Source organism: Eutrigla gurnardus (genome assembly GCF_963514095.1).
Source record: "Eutrigla gurnardus genome assembly, chromosome: 17".
Taxonomy (NCBI): domain Eukaryota; kingdom Metazoa; phylum Chordata; class Actinopteri; order Perciformes; family Triglidae; genus Eutrigla; species Eutrigla gurnardus.
Genome location: NC_139928.1, coordinates 17,695,610 through 17,714,409, shown reverse-complemented (window position 1 = coordinate 17,714,409; position 18,800 = coordinate 17,695,610). Strand labels below are relative to the sequence as shown.

Genomic DNA, 18,800 nt, shown 5'->3' with positions numbered 1-18,800 from the left:
ACACACGACAAAAACCGTTAACCCGGTGATTTTCCTGATAAATAAACTGCTAAAACATAAAATAAATATGTTTAAAAATGTCTTCTGTGACCTTAAATAAAGAACGCGGCTTCGCTCCTCTTGCAACGCGGACCCAAAATGGCGTCTCCGCCTTCCAGCTATCCTCCCCGTGATTGGTTCTCTGGCATTCTTGGACCGTTTTGATTGGTTTCTTGAACCTCTGTTTTGACAATTTACTTCCGGATAGTGCTCACGAGCGTTTGCCGCGCGTAGCAGGGCTGTCAACGAAGTAAGTTATTTTATAAACGTTTACAACTTCAAATCTAACCGTACAATTGTTTCCAACCGTTATAATGATTCAGCGAATCAACCGGGGATCATTATATTAGACTGCTCTTGTCGCCATCAACGGTTTGGAGCTAAGGGAAAGCCATTTTCAGTTTGACTTTGTATTACTTTGCTTACCTTTTTTTTATTCCTCTCTTGGTTACACAGTTGCTAAGGTCATAATGGCTGACGGGCTCGCCGTTGTGAGCTGCCAGCCTCCTGTAAAAGAGGAGCATGGAGGAGGAGAAGAAGGCGGAGGAGGCTCGGATGGAGATGGAGAAGCTGGTTTGACTGATGGCCAGAGAGAGGTGTTGGAGAAATGTCTCCAAGCACTCAAGCAGGCTCAAAATGACAGCCACACATTGGCTGCTCTTCTGCTGGTAAGTGTGTCTCTCTCTGCTGAAATACGAATACACTGTAGTCACTATTTCATTCATCCCTAGCATTGATATAACGAATACCAACGAATGCCAACACACTGGCATCTAACATATCTGCGTAGGATACCTTCTCGATATTTGCACAAATGCAGCTAAAGACTACAAAAATGGCTGGGGACTGGTAGGAACTCTGGAATGTATGTATGGAGACCAAATACTTGATCACTGACAGGTGGGTGTTTTCTGTTTTCAGGTAACTCGCTTGTGCCCAGCAAACCAGCTGGACAAACCCACCTTGAGGCGCATCTTCGAGGCCGTCGGCCTGAACCTTCCGGCTCGCCTTTTGGTGACGGCGGTCAAAGGGTGCGAGAGCTCCGGCCTCCCCCCGCAGGAACTCCTTTCGCTGGGCACGGCTCTGTTGTCTGCCCTGAGCACAGACCCGGAGATGGCCTGCCACCCCCAGCTGCTGTCCACCGTCCCGCTGCTGCTGGGCATTTTGGCAAACGGTCCCGCGAACCCGCTGAAACCCGAAGCCCAGGAACAGAACCGAGATGGAGCGCTGGGACGGAATCCAGATTGTAAAGTCGAGTCGGCGGAGAGTTCAGACACAGAAAGCGATCGTGCAAATGTGGAAAATCAGCAGGAAACCTCCCCCTCCTCCAAGCTAGACAAAGCCATGGCTGCTGACTGTTACCAGGTCCTCACGGCCGTGTGTGCCTTACCCAGAGGTGCCGACCAGCTGCTGAGCAGGGGTGCCATTCCTGCTCTGTGCCGGGCAGTGGAACAAAACCAGACTCTAACCCACGAGAGGGGACTCGCCCTGCTTGGTTGCCTCATCTCAGGGAAAACCAAAGACAAAGCGTGGAGTAAACATCATGCAGAGCTCCTCACTCTGTTGGTTAGGCTCTCCATAGACTTCTGCAATGCCAAAGACCACACCCAGCTGGATATGTGCTCCGTGTTGGTGCAGTTTCTCCCCCCACTCGGAGTGTCCGCAGAGAGCGAGGAGCTAAAGGGAGTCGTGGCCCGTTTATGGGGGCCATTGAGACCCATGTTGCAGGCCAAGTTGACGCCGAGACAGCTCGGGCCCATCCTGGTCCTCTGTGCTTGTCTCCTGGACTTGCATGGGTGGGAGCTGGCGGGGCCGACAAAGTTCTGCTGCTTACTGGTGAACCGGGCCTGCGTGGAAGTCAGAATGGGTTTGGAGGAACCGCCTGGTAACGAACTGAGCCCAGAGCTGCAGCACACACTTACAGGTAACGTGCTTATTGATTTTAATTATCTGGGAGTTTATGTTTCTACAGTAAACATTTTTCTAATGATTAACCTCCTTCGTTACTTCAAACCTGGTCTTTTTGTCCGCAGGCTGTTACCGAATCATGGAGGCTGCCATCGAGCAGGCCTGCTGCCTGGGAGTGTCCCAGACCACCGGTCCCCCTCAGAGCTCCATCCCTTCAATCAGTCTGCAGCAGAGCAGGCAGGTCCTCGGGGTGCTGGAGGAGGCCTTCTCCGCTCTGATGTACCACCTGCAGCAGGTGAGAGGACGGCATTTCACTGCACTGATTTTGTTTGCCCTGCTCAATAGGAAACTGAATTTATCACTTATCCAAAACACTCTCTTCCTGTTTTCGTAGGTGGATCCAAGTCGCTATGGTGACCCTTTTATTTTCGCCACATTCCGCGCTCTGTGCTCATGGCTGGCAGAGGAGACTTCCTGCCTGAAGGAGGAAGTGACCGGACTGTTGCCGTTCCTTATCGGCTACGCCCGGAGCCACATGCAGGGTGAGAGTCCAGAGCAGGGCCTCTCCGGCTGGATGGCCGAGATGTCCGTCAGAGAAGGGAAGGGGCCGTGGACGGGCAGAGAAGCTCTGAGGTAAACATGACAGTACATGGCAGAGGGAATCAGTCGTTCATTCCATAGATTCTGCAGTTATCAGACTTCCCTTACATCCTCCTCCGTCTCTCCAGGTATCTCCTCCCAGCTCTGTGCCACCTGTCGGCAGAGGAGGGTCCCAGGAAGGTGCTGCTCACCCTCGACACCCCGGCTCTGCTGGTGGACTTTCTGTCTCAGTGCTGGACTTCCCTCAAGGGGAAAAGTGGCGTGGCGTCAGCCAGAGATCCCAGCATGGAGACCGCCTGCTCGGCCCTCCTCAACTTCACCGTCACCGAGCCAGAGAGAGTCAGGTAACATTTGAGTTGTTTTGTTTACATCCATCCGGCCGTAACAGTTTATGAAGGTGTGAATGTAAACGTCTTTTTTCTGCTCTCCAGGAAGGACCCCTGTTTCAGAACACTGGAGGCCCTTCTGAGTGAAGCACTTCCAGTTTTGGTGCATAAACCCCACCTGCTGGTCCTCGCAGCAAATTACTGCACGCTGGGCCTGATGATGGGCAGACTCAAAGCGGCTCCTTCAGGTGAAAATTGTTGTTTGTTTTCCAGTTGTGTCCAGTGATATAATTACAAATACATTTTAAGGCTACTAAGAATTTTGTTTTCGAACACATGTTCTAGTTCCTGTGCTTGCAAAGAAGCCTTTTTCACGGCAGAAAAATCACATATATAAGACTCTAGTGTTGACACACATTTGTTTTTATTTTCCAGGCTCGGTTGAAGCCGGCCAAAAGCGGCTCTTCTCCGCAGCTCTCCGGTTCCTCCGCGGCGCCCTGGACCCCGGCTCCAGCCCCGGTCCGGTGAAGGTGAGCCTCGGCTGGGAGGAGAGTTGGGACGAGGCGGCGGAGCTCTGGAGGTTGTGTCTGCAGGCTCTGGGGGGCTGCGTCCGCTCTCAGTCCTGGATCGCCAGCCTGGTCAGGGAGGAAGGTTGGCTCAAACACACACTCGCCATGCTGGGTCAGTGTAGCGCACTACCTGACCAGCACACACAGGAGGCGCTAGAGGAAGCCCTGTGCGCCATGGCGGAGCAGTGCCCGGCGTGTAAGGTGGAGATCGGAGACATGATGAGAAAAAATAAAGGAGCTTTGATGTGCATGAGGAAGCTGAAGAAGTCGGTGGGAGTGAAGTGAAACCAACATGGAGTATATTTAAAAATAAAGTAGGGCCGTTATGAAACCAAACTTGTGTGTATATTTCACCAATCTGATATGGATAAAGTTGCGGTAAAGTTCGGGGTAACCGGGAGCGCCCCCTGCTGCCCCGAACTATACAGCAGGGAAAAATGGTGCTGCTTTTCAAATAAGCTTGCATTGAAAAGAGAGCGCTCAACTTTCTGAACATATTTTCAGTGTCATGTCATGCAAATGTTGAGACAGCTGGTCTCTGAAAAGACGGTTTCCTACATGTCCATTGTGAAATGTTGATGCCTTTAATAAAGAACTATTTTGTTAGAAAACCTACTTTTCATACATCTTTTTTTTGAGCAATGAACAACTTTTCGATGCATGCATCAAGTTTTTTTTTTCACATCTCATACCAACAAACTGATTCAGAAGAAGTCCAGATGTATTGAGAAGAAAGAATAACTGTTTGCAGTATTTATTATTTTTTATGTGTAAGTCTCAGATAAGCTGAGTCATTGACAATAATGTCTGACTGGATCCAAGTAAGAAGTCTGCTCCTCCGGCCTGAAGACAACGTGTTTAAATCCTACAAACCCGGACTTCTCAGCATGCTTCTCTAAAGGTGCACAACTGTTCTTTTATGATACACTTCTTTTATATGAACCACCACAAGATGGCGCACTTAGACTTGCTTGGCTCTAATGTGCCTTGAAGTTCTTCACGCTCTGCCTCCATCTGTATGTCTGGATATTTGCACAGAGGTGTGAATGTAAAGAGACCCCCCCCCCCCCCTCCCTAATTCTGTTTCCTGGTTCAACTTTAGGAAATGTCAGGTAATTTTATTCAGTGGAATGTTAAAGGGAAATGGATGATAAAGGAACCAAAAAAGCAAAGCAAATGGTCCAGTATGACATTTAAATTATTAATATAGTGATCTCGTTTAAAAGCAATGACAACAATATTGAAGTTTAGTTCATATGTATTGTTCTGCAAATATTTAGATACATTTTAACTTGAATAAAAACGTGATGGTGTTTGGATGGAAGCCTTTTGATAATTCACCTCTCCATCATCCATCATCTCGTATCCATTACACACAGCGTGGAAAGAAAGTTTTCAGTCCCCCCTCCCCTCCACGACTCCTGTCACCTCCCGCCCTCTTTTCCTTTGTACCCGCGAACCCCCTCCTCCCCCCCTCCTCCTCCCCAACATCCATCCATACAAACTCCTGCATCATCTCTCAAACTAACTCACTCCTCTCTGTACCTTCAGCCCGTCTCCTCTCCATCCGCCGCGTCACATTAACCCCTCAGCTGCAGCGTGACAGCCACACTGAGAGCCACCACCATGCTCTGGAAATCCCGAACCAAGACTGACCTTCTGCAGGTAAAAGAAACACCTCAGCGAGTTGTTTTTCTCTCATCCGATCGTTCGGCTGCTTTAAGTCTAGAAGTCCATTACCGTTGTGCCAAACGGCTGCACGTGGAGGCCCTTTTGGTTTGGTTTATAAGGAAAAACAGAAAAAAAAATGCACTTGTCGGTTATGTAACGTGTGAAAATGTTTGAAGGAAATTGCTTTATTGAATATAAGATCCAGGATTTCTGACTTGAGGGCCCCGGATACTCGTGCGTAAAAGCGTCTGAATTTAGCTGAAAATGTCAGAATGTGATTTTCTTCCTTTAACTTGATTTTGTTAAGATTCTCCTTAAACAAACGTACGAAATTATGTTTTATAGTTCTGGTGCGTAAAATCCTAAATATGATTCGGTGGCATTTAAAAAACAAACAAACAATACATGTAAAAGTGCGGCGCGTGCGTTTGAATTAACGGAGGGCTAATTGAATGAAAATATCTCTTTAAGAGAAGTGGACCCTGTCGACCCCTCCCCTCATTCTGCCGGGTGCGCGCACAAAACCTATAAGTAGTGCGCTCAATGGAGAAGCCTGTAGGACTCTCTGTGTGTGTTGTGCGCGCGTGTGCGTATCTGACAGCAGCGCTTCATCTGTGCGTAAAGAGCTCCGTGGAGCGCAAAGACACGGGAGGAAAAGTAAAATAACGCGTTTTGAGTTGAATGGACCGGTGAGAGCTGCCTGGATTTACATCTCGGGAGCATTTTGGTGACATCTTCCAGTCGTTGGAAGCCCCGCGCATCCTGTTGAATATTAACATTTGGGGGGAAACCCAGAGTGGCCCAGATGTTAATCCACACCTATTCGGCTATGGTGAGTTTGATGGAAGCATTTTAATTTTAAAGCTTTTATTGACTGCTGATTAAATCAATTTGAGGAAATTTGTGTGTGGAAGGACGTGATGTTTTATCATCACTTAAAACAAGCAATTTCAGATAAATGTGAGTCCAGATAAAGACTTAATTATGACGCGTGAGCCAGCGGAGTGTAAAAGGCCCGTGAGGATGGTTAAATCCATTTTCTGATCGGGTGTCTCTCCGGGAGAAGAGTCCGAGTGTCCGTTCTCCCCGGTGAGCCGTTGTGACGCGGAGTTTAGCGCCGTCTCCGCGCATCTGTCCGCTCTTTGTCTGCGCGGTGTCACAGCAAGTGAGACCGACTGACAGTAAAAAAAAGCTGTGACATGCCGGGACATGTGTAGTCCATCTCTCCCGCGGAGCGTTAAAACGTTTATTTAGTACAGAAATCTAAATAGAAGGAGCGCGCACGGCGTGTGTCACATATGTGTCCGCTTTTAAGGGGCCTCTCTGCCCTGACACATAATGGACATTGTTGCACAACAGCATTGATCTTCTCTGACCCAGCTTTAAAAAAAAAAAAATGAAGAAAAATCGAATCTGACCAGGATGAGTGTGAGCGGATATGTAGGCTAGTGGACTAAGTCAGACTGGAATCCCGTTCCAACCTCTTTGCTGTTCGGTGTTGGGGGGTCAGAGGGGTTTTTGTTGACACGGTGACAGATTGTTTACAGACGGGAGTCCCTCCTCCCCTCCCTCCCCCCCCTCCCGGAGCAGCGCTGTGCTTTACCTGTCCTATGCCGCCGCGTCTTGGTGGCCGTGACCTTTCTGACACCGACGACGCCAAAGGCTCCTTCTGCCACCGCGCATCACCTCAGACTGGAAAACACATTCATTTCTGTGTTAAAGTGCTTTTCTGTCGCATTGGATCAGTCCTTATATTTATATTAAGTTATTAAAATAAATAAATTTCATAACTTTTGGAGACATTTGATGTAATAATACCTTTGCCACTGCCGCTGCTGCCATGAAGCAAACTTTTGTGATTTCCTGCAGGACCGCGCAGACGGACTAAGCGGCTCCTCGCCGAGCGGCCGCCTCTCCCAGCTCTCCTCCCTGAACCAGGCCGCCTACTCCTCGGCTCCCCCGCTCTGCCACACTCCGGCCTCTGACTTCCAGCCGCCGTACTTCCCTCCCCCTTACCCCCAGTCCTCCCTGCCGTACTCCCAGAGCCAGGACTCATATTCACACCTGTCAGACCCCTACACCTCCATCAACTCCATCCATCAGCACCAGCAAGTGGCGTGGCACTCGCAGAGGTCGCGCTCCGACGACGGGGGACTCCTTTCACAGTCGCACCGGGCTCTGAGCCTCGACCACCGGCGGGAGTATGCAGCTGTCCCCCGGCTGCTGCACGGTCTGGGTGAAGGCGCCGCCGCCCTCGGGGACGGTCCTCTCGGGATGCACATGGGACATCACGGCCTCGACGATCTTCAGGTGACTATTTCATTTCAACACTTTTGGCTTTCCATCGTGCGTAAAATCCCTAATCTGTGCGTAAAAGTCTCTAATCAATGCGCACAAATATGAGCTAAATATGTGGGGCACTTTGATGCTTTATTTTTCTCTACTACAATACCGTTATAATAACTTGATATACTGGGGAAAGTGAGGAAAAAAATATCCCCCATAATTAAAGGGAGCCTTAAGGCAATTTATCTTCCGTTTCTTTCAAAACAAAACAAATCGTGAATAGCTCACATTAATCAAATTGATTTTTAAGTAAACACTTTTAATTAAAGACCACCACATATTAATCATCATTTTCATTCATTTTGAATGTTTAACCTTTTATTCTTATTTATCTTATTCTTTAAAACAAAAACAACAACAACAACAAAAACTCCTAGGGGCCTTTTTGCTTCTTTTCTCTGAATTTCGCACAAAAATTCACACGAGCAGTTTTTGATGAGTGGAATGAAAATGAGAAATAAAACGGACTAAAAAATGAAACGCTTGGAGTGAGATGTCAGGTCTGAAATATACATTCTGCAACGATTTATGCAAAAAAAATAATTATATTGTCTCTTTAAATTTGTTCACAAATAAAAAATAATAATGTATTAGATTTTAAATTAACTATTGAATAGTTTTTTCTTTCTAAAATTATTATTTTTTTATTTTTGAGGCAGAGTTGTGTTTCGAGTCTATCATACATTTTACGGTAAAGTTGATCTCAATAGCCGTATTTCATTATGACATTTTCATATTATATATATACAGTAGAGGTGATCAAATTTATATTGACTATATGAATGTTTTTGGTCTATTTAGCTTCACGTTTGTGTTTAGTTTGGTTTTATCCGGCTGACAGTTGCACGTCTCATTCACGCAGTCGACGTCTCGCACAAAGACAAAGTGCTTCTGCAGCCTCTTGCCTCCTGCAGGTTTTTTGGGGGGAGAAGAATAGTTGCTATGGTTTATTGAGCAGTCAGCTTCCCTGCAGCAGGTGCAGCTGCAGACGCTGTTTGTTGCCTCCCCGCAGAAAAAACACACACACACACACGCACGCACACACACCGAGACCAATTGATGAGCACGGTCATTAATAGAGAAGAAACGTTTGAGAGGAGCGCCACGCAGGCAAGGAGTCAACCCGGGCATGTTACTGTTAAACGCTCCCACTTGACAAGGACCTTTATTTGATTAATGGATTATATCCTTCGCGTTTGAATCCTCTTATAAATTCACCACAAAGGAGACATCCGAGAATCAAGACAATTCCATCCTCACTGAATAGAAAGATCAAATAATCTGCGAGGACTTTCATTTTATTCTTCCAACCTCGGTTTTTTATTATTATTAATATTATTGAATCAAACGGCTTTTTTAAATAAATATGGCTGCAGTGAAAAACAAAAGTAAAAAAAAATGTTGTGATCTTTACATATTGGAAATACTACAATTGTGCGCAAAAAATAAACTGCTCCTTCCTTATTTTAAACAGTGTAAATGATGACAGCATTCCTTTCATTTAATTGTATTTTTTAGTCAATAAGTAGATTTGCACTCGTGAAAAATTAAAAGCAACTTTTCTGATTTATTAGCCAAACATTTAACTCATTAATAGCATTTTTTTAAATGAACATTCATGTGATTCTACAAATTGAAAACATTCAAGTAATTCTGTATCAAGCTGTGCAGAATTTACGAGTGGACTGTTTAAATAATCTGTCATAACTTCCATCATCACCATCAATTCTGCACGAAGAAATTAAATCGGATGAGAGTAACAGATTGTTGTTATTTGCTCTGATACGGATAGTTGTTCATATGTGTGGGGGGAGAAACCTGGACCGTCCATCTTGCTTTGGCCTGAGAGAGAAAGGCTGTGTGTGTGTGTGTGTGTGTGTGTGTGTGTGTGTGTGTGTGTGTGTGTGTGTGTGTGTGTGTGTGTGTGTGTGTGTGTGTGTGTGTGTTTGGATGTGAGGCCGGTGGATAAATGATAGTGACTGTCTGTCTGTCTGACACAGGGAATGGAGGAAGGATCAGCCCTGGGCATCCTCGACCACTCTGTCATTAAAAAAGGTAAGAGGTGGAGAGAGCTCTGTGTATGTGTGTGTGTGTGTGTGTGAGAGAGAGAGAGAGAGAGAGAGAGAGAGAGAGAGAGAGAGAGAGAGAGAGAGAGAGAGAGAGAGAGAGAGAGTGTGACAGAGAGAAGAGAAAGATTGAGTGTGTATGTGCACATTTGTGTCTAAGTGTGCACCTATATAATTGTGCTATACATGCTGAAGGGGATTTTGTGTTTAGGGGCACTCCAACACCAGTCTCACACACACACACACACACACACACACACACACACACACACACACACACACACACACACACACACACACAAACACACACACTATAAATAATTCTGTTTTGCTATTTCATTTGAAGTCAAGAAGTCCTCTAATACTCAGCTGCAGACTTCACCCCAAAGGCACACATTCTTAATGAACTGTTCATGGTCATATGAGAGAGAGAGAGAGAGAGAGAGAGAGAGAGAGAGAGAGAGAGAGAGAGAGAGAGAGAGAGAGAGAGAGAGAGAGAGAGGGAGAGAGAGGGATTAGAGTGAAGAGGAGAAGTGGGGCAAGGAAGAAAAGGGAGGGGAACATGATAAAAAAAAGAGGAGTTGTGGGGAAATTTGCAGAGTGTGATCACTCTAATATTACCGACTCTGAGTTGCAAGGAGACACAGGGGCACGATTAGAAAACTCAAGTTGGATTTGTTGCTGGTGGAGCGTGATACTGTAAAATATATATATATATATATCTTCAGACAAAATAAAGAGAGAGCCTGACGTGATAGACGGGCCTGTTTGGGTGTGTAGTACTGCAGCAGAGAGGGAGGGAGGTTTGCTCTGAAACAAGGTGGAGATAAAATGACAGGCAGCAAATCCAAAATTAAACAAAGTGGACGCTTTGTGTCTTCAATGAAATCCCCTGTAGATTCCACATTTTCAATATATTCTGGCCTCATAATGTAAAAATCCCCCCCCGTGCCATGACGTCTCCCAGCAAAAACCAGCATTTAATTCTCCAAAATCAAGTCCCCGAAGAAGAGGAGGAGGAGGAGGAGGAGGAGGAGGCTGTGAACTTCCAGCTCCATTCAAACCGCTTGCGAACCCGAGCAGCGATTTGATGAAGTGACAGCGATTCTACTTGTTTGCCAAACGCTTTCGAATTGATCAATTACCACAGCGAGAGTCTTTCCCCGGCAAGCACTTATAGAGCAGATAGCAAACCTAAAGCCCTCATGAATAAGAAAATCCAATAGGGAGACGAGAGGAACGAGACAGGGTATAGGAAGATGAAGAGTGGGAGGCACAAGAAAGAGTCAGAAGATGATAAGAGAGAGAGGGAGGGAGGGAGGGGCAGGGAGACGACAAAGAGAGAGAGAGAGCTCTGCTGCTCTGTGGCCTCGCCGGCTGGATGATCGCCTGCTTGTGAATGAGAGGATTTTCAGATTTTATTTTTAAAGTCTGCGCTGCACAGCAGGGCGTCGTAGAGAGAGGCCACCCACCACCCACAGAGGGAGAGTCGGCGTCCCACTGCACAGTAGTACAGATAATATACAGTCGTTTTAAAAAAAAAAGACAGAGAGAGAAAGAGAGAGAGAGGCCCTCAGATCCCTCAGGACTGGAGAGACAACAGAAACGTGTTGCACTCTGAAGAAACACCTTTATTGGCTTCATTCATTTTTCAGCTGGTTCTCCCGAATGAAAAGATAAAAAAAAACACAAAGCAAACATGTTTGGAATGATTTGATTCCAGTATTTACTCTGCTGTCGAATCATAAAACATGAAATTATTTCCCATCTTTGGCCCTTTGATGTCCAGGTTATCCAGATGTTTTGCCTCCACACCAGAACAATGCAAGTCAATGGGGTGGTTTTTATTATTTTGGTGCTCACAGAAACACATTTCTATCAAATCCATCATTATTAGAGCTATTTCCTCAAATTGTGGATTGTTAGAAAGCTTTTTTATGAATAAAAAAAGATGTAATTTGTCCATTTTGTGAGCACCACAAACAAAAAAGCGTTCACCTCCGTTGTCCTGAGGTGGAGGCAGAACTTCCAGACATGGGAATGTCAAACCCCGGGCTCATCAAACCAGACGCATCCGCCACAAGGGGTTGAGCTCTACTTTATCTTTGTATCCCTGCGAGAGAGAATGGCGTATAGAAGTGGATCACACGCTCCAACACACAAAGGGGGGCTGACTCCTTTCAATCCCCTCAATTCGGAGGGTTTCTGCCCACACAGCTGCAGATTCAGTGGATTTTAGGATTTAAGACTCCAGAGATAATTTCATCAACACCAATTAACTCCTTAAAAGATGACACGACAAAGATGGTGAACAACCCTCCCCTCTTTTTCACCGTTTACCGCCGTGCAGGAAAGTGAGAATGGAGCCGTTGGAGGTGTGAATCCAAGCTATTTGAGAATGTACAGTTAAAATGTAACCGCGTGCCGTTTAAACAGCAGAGTCCACAAGCGGCGCTCCAGATTTAGAGCTGTCGACGCGGGGGAGAACATTACACTGAATACATTCATCAGGATCATTCACACAACACTGCTGTCGCTGGCGGAGACATATGTCTTACATGGGTGATCTTTATTCACCCCTTTGCATCCAGTTTTTTGTTGCTGTAAACTTTTTTTGTTGTTGCATTGTATGCAAATAAACCTGAATGTTCTCATTTCCCTTCAGTTCCCATCCCGTCCAAGCTGAACGGGTCGTCCCTGTCCGTCCTGTCCCTCGGGAAGGACGGTCTGGGCGTGGGATCCGTGTCCAACCCGGCCGAGGTCTTCTGTTCGGTCCCGGGTCGCCTCTCGCTGCTCAGCTCCACCTCCAAGTACAAGGTGACGGTCGGGGAGGTGCAGCGACGCCTCTCCCCGCCCGAGTGCCTCAACGCCTCTCTGCTGGGCGGCGTCCTCCGCAGGTGAGAGGGAGACGGGGAATTCCTTTAAGACGACACTGAAAGACAAACATACACCTTAAATGAATTATTCCATTCATACTGAGATGTTTCACCTCGTTAAACGCCTAAAAATGTTACAAAGCAACAGTGAGGAGAGAAAATCTGTCACTATGAAACATGCAATCAGCACCATCTAGCATACTTCGTTATCTCTTATGAAAGCTGGCTGAACATATGTCTGGATCTCAAATTTAAATATTTAATGCCTTTTATTTAACAATCTTGCAAAACCAGAAGTTAATCTACAGCGTGATCACGACAGTAAAGGAAGAAATCATCATATAAGAGGGAAAATGGGAGATATTCACACTGTAAAAGGTATCTGTGATGAGACAAAACCACAATTTTACTAATTAAAAAATAGTTTAATATGTTGTTGCTGTAGTTTGTAGACCTCTGACCTCTCGGTGTGAAAGTTATTTGCTGTCAACTGCTTTCCTGAAGCTTTTCAGAGTAAGAGCGCTTTAACTTCACTATAGGGCCAGAGCTGAGGACCCAAAATGGGTCATGGGACTAAATCACAAGAGAGGCAATGTGGTTTAATGAACCACAGCCTCGGAGCGAGAGAACAACTTTATGATTCCGGTTTCAGGCAGAAATTCTTTAAGAGAACATAATTAAAAGATCTAAAGGGTAGTAAATATCGAAAAACCCTCCTCAGCAAAGAGACACAGCGACCCCACTGATAACACATCACTTCAATTTGAAGTACTTGAAGTATTTTCTATTTCACTTTTTACCTGTTTATCTGTTTTTTATCTGTTTAACCGGATTTTAGTGAAACATTTATTGTCGTTTTTTACTCAATTTACTTTAAAAATCATGATTTAACAAACAAAAACACTGCATTATTATAGATAAATCACCAAACCGTATATAAAGTAGTTAAATTACATCAGTAGCCATATATATATAACAATATAACACTCTGAGTGCTTTTACATTTGAAAATCAAAGTACAATTTTCTTTGATTAATGTCTGTTTTTTTAACTCCAATTAATGCAGAACATATCTAAACATCCTGTCACTGCTAATATCTCAGTAAAAATAAATACATATTTAAATGTCCTTTAACACTAGTATAAATACTGATATGAACAAAGGTATTTAAGAGGAAAGGAAGGGGTGAGAATATGCAAAGGAACAAAATGCAAGACACTATCAGTGTTGACAGGGAACATACTGTAGGGGGATTTAAGCTTCACATTCACTTACATAAACGCACACACACACACACACACACACACACACACACACACACACACACACACACACACACGGACCATCTCCTAAAAACTGCTCTCTCTGTCTCCCTGCCCCCCCTCAGGGCGAAGTCAAAGAATGGTGGCCGCTGTCTGAGAGAGCGTCTGGAGAAGATTGGTCTCAACCTGCCCGCCGGGCGACGCAAGGCAGCCAACGTCACTCTGCTAACGTCTCTAGTGGAGGGTAAGGATAAAAACACACACACACACATTAATACACACACATACAGTGACCTGCATACATCCTGACAGATAGAGACACATATGCACATAGAAATCTCCTCGCATGAGCAGACGTGAATAAACAAGTCACGGCACGGGTGGCTGCATGCGTGGATGGTGTCATTTGAAAAAGCTGCCACACAAAGCCAAAGAGCACTGAACTGTTTGAGTTGTGAAAGTGAGAAAAATGGCTGCAGAGTTTTTTTTGTTTTTTTTCCTCTCGACCCGACCCGACCCGAGCCGTCGCAGCAGTCTTTTAAAAATGTGTATCGCTTGAAAGCACGTCTCTGGTTAATCATCTGACGTGAAAACTAAACTGAAGCACTGACCTTTTAGGTGGATGGATGAAGGAGACTTTCCCTTTTTGTTCTAGTTAGACTCAGTTTATCTGGACTCACTCTCCTCCCTCCTCCTCCTCCTCCTCCTCCTCCTCCTCCTCCTCCTCCCCCCCCCTCCTCCAGGTGAGGCCGTCCATCTGGCGAGGGACTTCGGTTATGTGTGTGAGACAGAGTTTCCAGCCAGAGCCACAGCGGAGTATCTGTGCAGGCAGAGCGAGCCGGACCAGCTCCCAACACGGCGCAGCATGCTGCTCGCCACCAAGTGAGTGCCTCATCACCTCCCGGTGCACCTTTTAAAAGAGCACACACTGATTTTACCGTCACATGTCACATCACCTGAGTCATTCCAGCCTCTATGGCTGTATAACTCTATTTGAAAGACATTAGAGTTCACCAGTATAGGGTCTGACCTAAGTTGCTATTAAGCTGCATTATGGGAAGTGTAGGATCCAGAGTTGCTGGAGCTTTAACCCCATTAAGGAGTGGAATAGTAGAGTATCACTGGGCACTATGGCTGGCATCAATGTCCCACAATGCAATACGGCGATGACGATTCATAAGAGAAAATGGCGTGCATCTCTGCAACACTTCACTCTAAGTAGAAGATGAGGTCAGCAAGGGGTTACCATGGTTACGTGGTCCTCAGGCACTCAGGAGGTGACGTGGTAATTAAAAAACGCATACTATCCTACGCACACACGAGGATGCTGAATGATGGTACTAACAGTACTAATACTAACAGTACTAGTACTAACAGATCCATCCCAAATGCTAATACAATTATAACAACTACATTTTGGTATAGAATTAAGGTTATTGTAATCAAGGTAAAAGGCCCAAAACTGTGGGGTTGGGATCAGGAAAGGATTTAAAAGCTCAGAGCTGTCAAACAATAATTCATCTGAATCTGAATGTAGTTTGTATCAGACTAACTGTGTCTTTCTTCTTCTCAGGGAGATCTGTAAGGAGTTTGTGGACATGATGTCCCAGGACCGCTCTCCGCTGGGCGGCAGTCGACCCACCCCCTGCCTGGAGCCCGGCGTCCAGGGAAGCCTCACCCACTTCAGCCTGCTCACCCACGGCTTCGGCACTCCCGCCATCTGCGCCGCGCTCTCCGCCTTCCAGAGCTACCTGATGGAGGCGGTCAAAATGCTGGACAAAGGAGAGGGCGGAGGGAAGAGCCACCACGACAAGGAGATGAAGCACCGCAAATAAGAGGGGAGGACAGTGACGATGCGTTGAAGGACGGACGGACGGAGAGGCTGAGAGGAAGAGGAAAAAGAGGGAAGGAAAAAAACTGAACGGTGCCCCTCTGCGTCTTTACCTTCGCCCTCAGGACACAAACTGAGACTTTTACCTCCCAGAATAACCTCCGCGGCCCCTCTCGAAGCCAGGAGGGCGGGGGTCACGATGATATCTGTACTGTAATGTGTGTCCACAACCACCTCACTCAACATGACGCATGGACCTCTCTTCTCAGTAGCTGGTTTGTGTCATGATGGAGTCTACAAACGGGATGAGTTCCTACATATGGCTGTATTTACCCCTCCTCCTTTTTTATTTTGAAAACCATGTCACCTTTATCTGTGTTCTAGAAACCCCTGGCTTCATCAGTCTCTCTCACACACACAAATACACTTGTACTATTTCTTTTTTGGGGGGCGGACTGAACTCATCTGGGAAGTGTCGTAAAGCCATATCTGAGACAACAACCTGCTCTTTGCTCCTCTTGAACTTTTGGGAGACTTTTAAACTCCACCTGATTGGACACAGCTTCCATATGTAGTTCTTAGTGGGTGGTCATGGGAAATTGAGTTCTCTAACAGCGGGGTGAGGAGGAGTCAAAGGCAGCTAAAGGAGATTTGGTTTTTATTTTATTTTGAAGTACTATGTGTTGGTAACTTAAGGAAAAAAAAACACAAATCATTTTGTACTTTCTGTGTATGTTTATTCTTAATGTTATTACCGTTATTATTATTATTATTATTGTATTACGGCATAAATGTAATATATTATTAAAGAATTAAGGTCTGATCGGTTTAGTTTCATGACTGTGTTTTTATCTTCTCATCTGGGATCGCGGAACAATAAAAAGTAATGGTGCCTTCAGGTACCTTTAAATGCAACCGCCCACTTCAACTTACTCTTAAATCCAGGGGTGACGATGGGCTTTTATTGTGCCTTTATTGTAAATGCTTCCTCTTTCCATTTGTCACAATAATGATATTTTTTATTGATCCCTGTAGGCAAAAGTCTATTGTGGTTTCAACAGGAAGGTCATAGGCAGGGCTGCAACTATCACTTAATTCCGCTATTGATTGATGTCTCGATTTTTTTTAAGTTAATGCTTTGTCTATAAAATGTCGGGAAATACTGAAATCATTCCCAGAATGCAATTGTGTTATCTGACCAACAGTCCAAAACCAAAACATACATTTAATTTAATTTTAAACAGAAAAAAAAACAGGTAAAACCAGTAAATGTTTGTCATTTTATTTTCAGGGATGGCAACCAACAACTACTACATGAACCATAAGACATTCATGTTCCCCAGAGGATGATTCCTACTGACTTCGGTAATCCTCTCACTTTCCTTCTAGCATCAGCAGGTCAACACTTTGACCTATCCAGTGAAATTTCTCAACATCGTCTAAAAGCAAAGAAAAGATATTCATGCTCCCCCTGATGATGTACCCTCATCATCCCTTTTCAAATCACATTCTGATAGCTGGGAGAAATGTCTCCATCAGTTTTGAACAGATTGCCATTAAATGTAGTATATGTGGAATTAATTGCAGTAACTTTTCATCTTCAGTTCAAACTTTACAAAAATCTCCAAAAACTCAGCTGTACAAATGTTAGCATGCTAACATGCTAAACTAAGACGGTTAACCTGCTAATTATGAGTACGTTATTGCCGTTGTTAGCATACTAGCATGCTGATGTTAGCATTTAGCACAAAGCCTAAAAATACAGCCTCACGGATTTTTGCTGTAGACTAAACTTGATTAATGATTTCTGTTAATCAACTCAGCAATGAATTGTCTAATTGTGGCAGCAGGGCTGAAGCTTGCCAACACAAGAGGCTAAATTAGTGGCCATACACGTATCATATGCTGAGGACAAATTTTCCGTGCGCACCCCAAGGGGCCACTCAAACACTGAAAAAAAAAAAAAAAAAAAAAAAAAAGTCAGGGCCCCTCTTTGCACTCCGGCAGGGGCCCGGGGAGACGGCGGCATCACAGCTGCAGCCCTGAACGCTGTACCTGGGAGAGAGCGGAGGCAGCGGTGCGACCCCCAGCGCCCAAACAAGCCACCCGCTCCCCCCCCCTCCCTCAACCCATCTGTTCCACATTTCTCCCATCAACCACCTCTCACCTCGGCGGCTCAGTCCTTCACTTTATTTAACCGGGATGAGATACTCAACGCAATTACTGCTTTCCAGGGACCGAACACGTACACGTGTCGTCTGCTCGTACATTTCTACCTGCCTATATCTCCCTTTCTCTCTCCTCCCATCTCATTACCCTCCTGTGTCACCCCCCTCCTCCCCCACCATCCCTTCATCTCCCACTCTGTAACCTAACTCCCCCCCCCCCTCCTCCTATTCTCTCCCTGTATCTGACACTCAGCGGGGCCGCTCTCCATCTCTCTCTGTGCCTCCAGGCAAACATATGCTGCTCTTCCCGTCAGATTCCGGTGTGTTTGAGAGAGGAGGGATTGTTTAATGTTTATTAATCACCTGTCTGTGGTGGAGACGATGATAGAGCCACACACACACACACTCTTGTACACAGGGGCTGTCTCTCTCTCTCTCACACACACACACACACACACACGTTCAGCTGTGATGTTACTAACTTGGCCTGGTTTTTCCCATTTACAGCTGTATAAAAAGCATGCTCGTTTACTGTGACACTCCCTGTATACAGTCAAAATCCATCTATTTCAGCAGCTCCCGTTTTTTAAATTGTATTTATTTTTTAACGCCATTGACGTTGATCCTTCTGCAAACCTCTCAAAACCAACTACGGTAACAAATACATTTGAAATAAAGCGTTGTGAATTTGATGGCTGACAATGGTCTTGAATGAAAACGTGGCATTTTCAGTCATCGTAGTGGAGAAAGTGTGGAGGAATCCAAATGCTTTCTTTTGTATTATTTCATGTTCACACCCACCAGGACAATTAAACAACATATACATTAAAGATTTGCTTTATTTTTGACACAATTGCACCCTGATACATATATATTTGACCCTATACCAACTAAATTTTACCATTAGTAAGCACGTCCTTATTAGATCGGATCAATGTTTCTCTATTAACAGGCTATATGCCACAGTCCTTTAAAGTAGCTGTAATTAAACCTCTTCTTTAAAAGCCTACTCTTAATGCAGGGGTTTGAGACCAATATCAAATCTTCCTTTTCTCTCTAAGATCCTTGAGAAAGTAGTCGCCAATAAGCTGTAAGACTTTCTCAGTCACGATTGCATCATAGCAGAGACATTACCTT

General features: G+C 45.2%; 3 protein-coding genes across 5 annotated transcripts in view; all 3 read left to right on the top strand.

Annotated features, from left to right (window-relative positions):
• The window catches only part of meaf6 (MYST/Esa1-associated factor 6), an 88,409-nt gene that overhangs the window by 64,285 nt on the left and 5,324 nt on the right, over nt 1-18,800 (top strand). The gene's annotated exons all lie outside the window — the stretch shown is intronic.
• Nucleotides 247-4,051, top strand: ncdn (neurochondrin). Its single transcript, XM_084032650.1, has 8 exons — nt 247-289; nt 496-707; nt 961-1,963; nt 2,073-2,242; nt 2,342-2,580; nt 2,676-2,891; nt 2,979-3,121; nt 3,309-4,051. Exons 2-8 carry the CDS (start codon nt 510-512, stop codon nt 3,725-3,727), a joined length of 2,388 nt encoding a protein of 795 aa, XP_083888776.1. The 5' UTR covers nt 247-289; nt 496-509; the 3' UTR covers nt 3,728-4,051.
• On the top strand, nt 5,001-16,318 carry tfap2e (transcription factor AP-2 epsilon). Of its 2 annotated transcripts, none has more exons than XM_084032659.1 (7): nt 5,001-5,107; nt 6,983-7,423; nt 9,460-9,514; nt 12,191-12,422; nt 13,790-13,908; nt 14,408-14,546; nt 15,238-16,318. In XM_084032659.1, the coding sequence occupies exons 1-7, from the start codon at nt 5,069-5,071 to the stop codon at nt 15,497-15,499; spliced, it is 1,287 nt and encodes a 428-aa protein (XP_083888785.1). In that variant the 5' UTR covers nt 5,001-5,068; the 3' UTR covers nt 15,500-16,318. The 2 variants fall into 2 exon arrangements, with proteins under 2 accessions (XP_083888785.1, XP_083888786.1); XM_084032660.1 differs by lacking the exon at nt 5,001-5,107 and adding an exon at nt 5,697-5,945 and having other exon boundaries at nt 15,238-16,312.